The following is a 2,199-nucleotide window of genomic DNA, read 5'->3' as shown; positions in this document are numbered from 1 at the left end:
GTATCAGAAATAAAACATCAGTACATATAATGGAGGGTTGAAGTTTTTATTGAAACGTCCTTCTAATGACACAGTCCACCAATGCCCTGGATGTTGTAGTACAGGAATGGATCAAGTGTTGTATTCTATGTTCTATAAAAAATGAGTAACAGCAGTACGCTGTCGAAGATGGGTATCCCTAATAGTGAATGTGGAAAAATCAAATTAAACATGTTCATACAGAGGAATATAGAATGTTTGGCCATTTTTAAAATTTATATAGAGTTCAGTCAAACAATGACCAAATATCACATGTCTTCTCAGTACTATCAGAATGGGTGTGAATCCACTTTTCTGCGCCACAGTTTCATCAAAGCTTTTTTCATCTCACTGTTTCTCAAGCTATAGATCAGTGGATTCAGCAGAGGTGTAAGAAGTGAGTAAGACAATGACATCAGCTTCTTGGTTTCTGGGGAGTAGCCAGATTTCGGTTGTAAATAAGTCATACTGGCTGTGCCATAGAAGAGGGTCACAGATGTGAGGTGGGAGGCACAGGTGGAAAAGGCCTTTTGTCTCCCAGTGGCTGATGGCATCTTCAGGATGGCAAAGAGAATCCGAATGTAAGATAAGAGAATCAACACAAAAGGAACAATGATAATCAAAACAGTGCCAGTGAATGCATAGATTTCAAACAGAAAGGTATCTGCACATGCAAGTTCTAGCACTGCTGGGGTTTCACAAGAGATATGATTGATTTCATTGGGACCACAGAAGGGAAAACTGAAAACCCATGATGTCTGCACAGTACCTAACATGAAACCTAAGGCCCATGACATTATAAGTAGTTTCATGAAAACCCTTTTGTTCATAATCATTGGGTAGTTCAGAGGATGACAGATTGCAGCAAATCGGTCATACGCCATCGCCCCCAGGAGAAAACATTCAGTGCCACCAAAAAAAAGGATGAAATACATCTGTGCAAAACAGTTTATAAATGAAATTGATGTTTTCTTAGTGGAGAGGACCACCAGCATTTCAGGCATAATGACTGCACTGAAACTCACGTCCACCACAGACAAGTTCTGGAGGAACAGGTACATGGGCACGTGGAGGCTCTGTTCCAAGGAGATGATGACTATAATGATGACATTTCCCAACAGAGTCACCAGGTAGACAACCAAGAAAACCCCAAAGAGCTGCTCTTGGAGTTCAGGAAAGTTAGAAAAGCCCAGGAGGATGAATTCAGCCACAGAGCTTTGATTTTGCCTTTTCATTTCAGTGGTGGAGAGTATTTTGTTTTCAGGGACATTGTATACAAATTATGAAGTCACAGTCTAATAGCTGAGAGTCTGCATCTGCAATTCCCCCCCAGATATTCTTGGCTGAAGATGTAAAGAGGAACACATCCTGACTAAATTCATCTTGGTGATTTTAGAAATGGCCAATCACTCTGAATAATGAACGTTTCAAATAAAAAGGAGAAAGTTAAGAATGCCGGTTCATAAGTCTTGTCTGAAAAGCACAAAAAATTATCAAAATGTTTTTGTGACGTGTACATTAAATAGTTTGAAAATTAAACCTGGCCTTAAAGCAAACATTGATATTTATAACTGAGGTTCCATTTCCCACAACATTGCTATCAATATCATCTGTTTTTCTCAATTTTATGTAAGTAAAAATTTTAAAACTACAAAAGTCAAAGAATTAAAAGGTAGAGAAATGGGAAAAGATATGCACAAAAAGTTGCCAAACCACCTAATAATTCAAAGTTATAGGACAATTAACTTATTATGAATATTCATCATGTTCAAAATGCCTGTGTGTGACTTGGTTCCTGCAATCTCAGAACAGAGGGCTTTGAACTTGGATGTACTTGTCTTAGGTGATCTGTAAATTGTGTGAATGCCTTTAGGTTTACTGGTTTTGCAGGCTGTCATGGCCAATTCTGTTGAGATTGACATGCATGATTTTTTTTTTAAGAGAGAGAAAATGCGCTAGGAGCTGGGGGAGAGAGGAAAAGAGAGAATCTTGAGCTATGTGCCCAGTGCAGAGCCCAAGCAGGGCTCAGTCTCACTACCCTGAGATCAGGACCTGAGCCAAAATCAAGAGTTGGACACTTAACCAACTGAGCCACCCAGGTGCCCTGGCCTGCATGGGAAGTTTTAAGAGCCACTTCTCAATGACTAATCTTTGCGACCATAATGATATAGAATCATGTAG

At 39.4% G+C, this 2,199-nt stretch overlaps 1 protein-coding gene across 1 annotated transcript; it reads right to left on the bottom strand.

Annotated features, from left to right (window-relative positions):
• Positions 1–308: 308 nt before the first annotated feature.
• On the bottom strand, positions 309–1,374 carry LOC308351264 (olfactory receptor 10A6; the record flags this gene model as incomplete). Its single annotated transcript, XM_080816786.1, has 1 exon — positions 309–1,374. The coding sequence occupies exon 1, from the start codon at positions 1,251–1,253 to the stop codon at positions 309–311; it is 945 nt and encodes a 314-aa protein (XP_080672912.1). The 5' UTR covers positions 1,254–1,374.
• Between the last annotated feature and the right edge of the window lie 825 nt (positions 1,375–2,199).

Source organism: Martes martes (genome assembly GCF_963455335.1).
Source record: "Martes martes genome assembly, chromosome: 10".
Classification (NCBI taxonomy): Eukaryota; Metazoa; Chordata; class Mammalia; order Carnivora; family Mustelidae; genus Martes; species Martes martes.
Note: the sequence above shows the minus strand (reverse complement) of the source record. Positions and strands in the feature narration are given on the sequence as shown.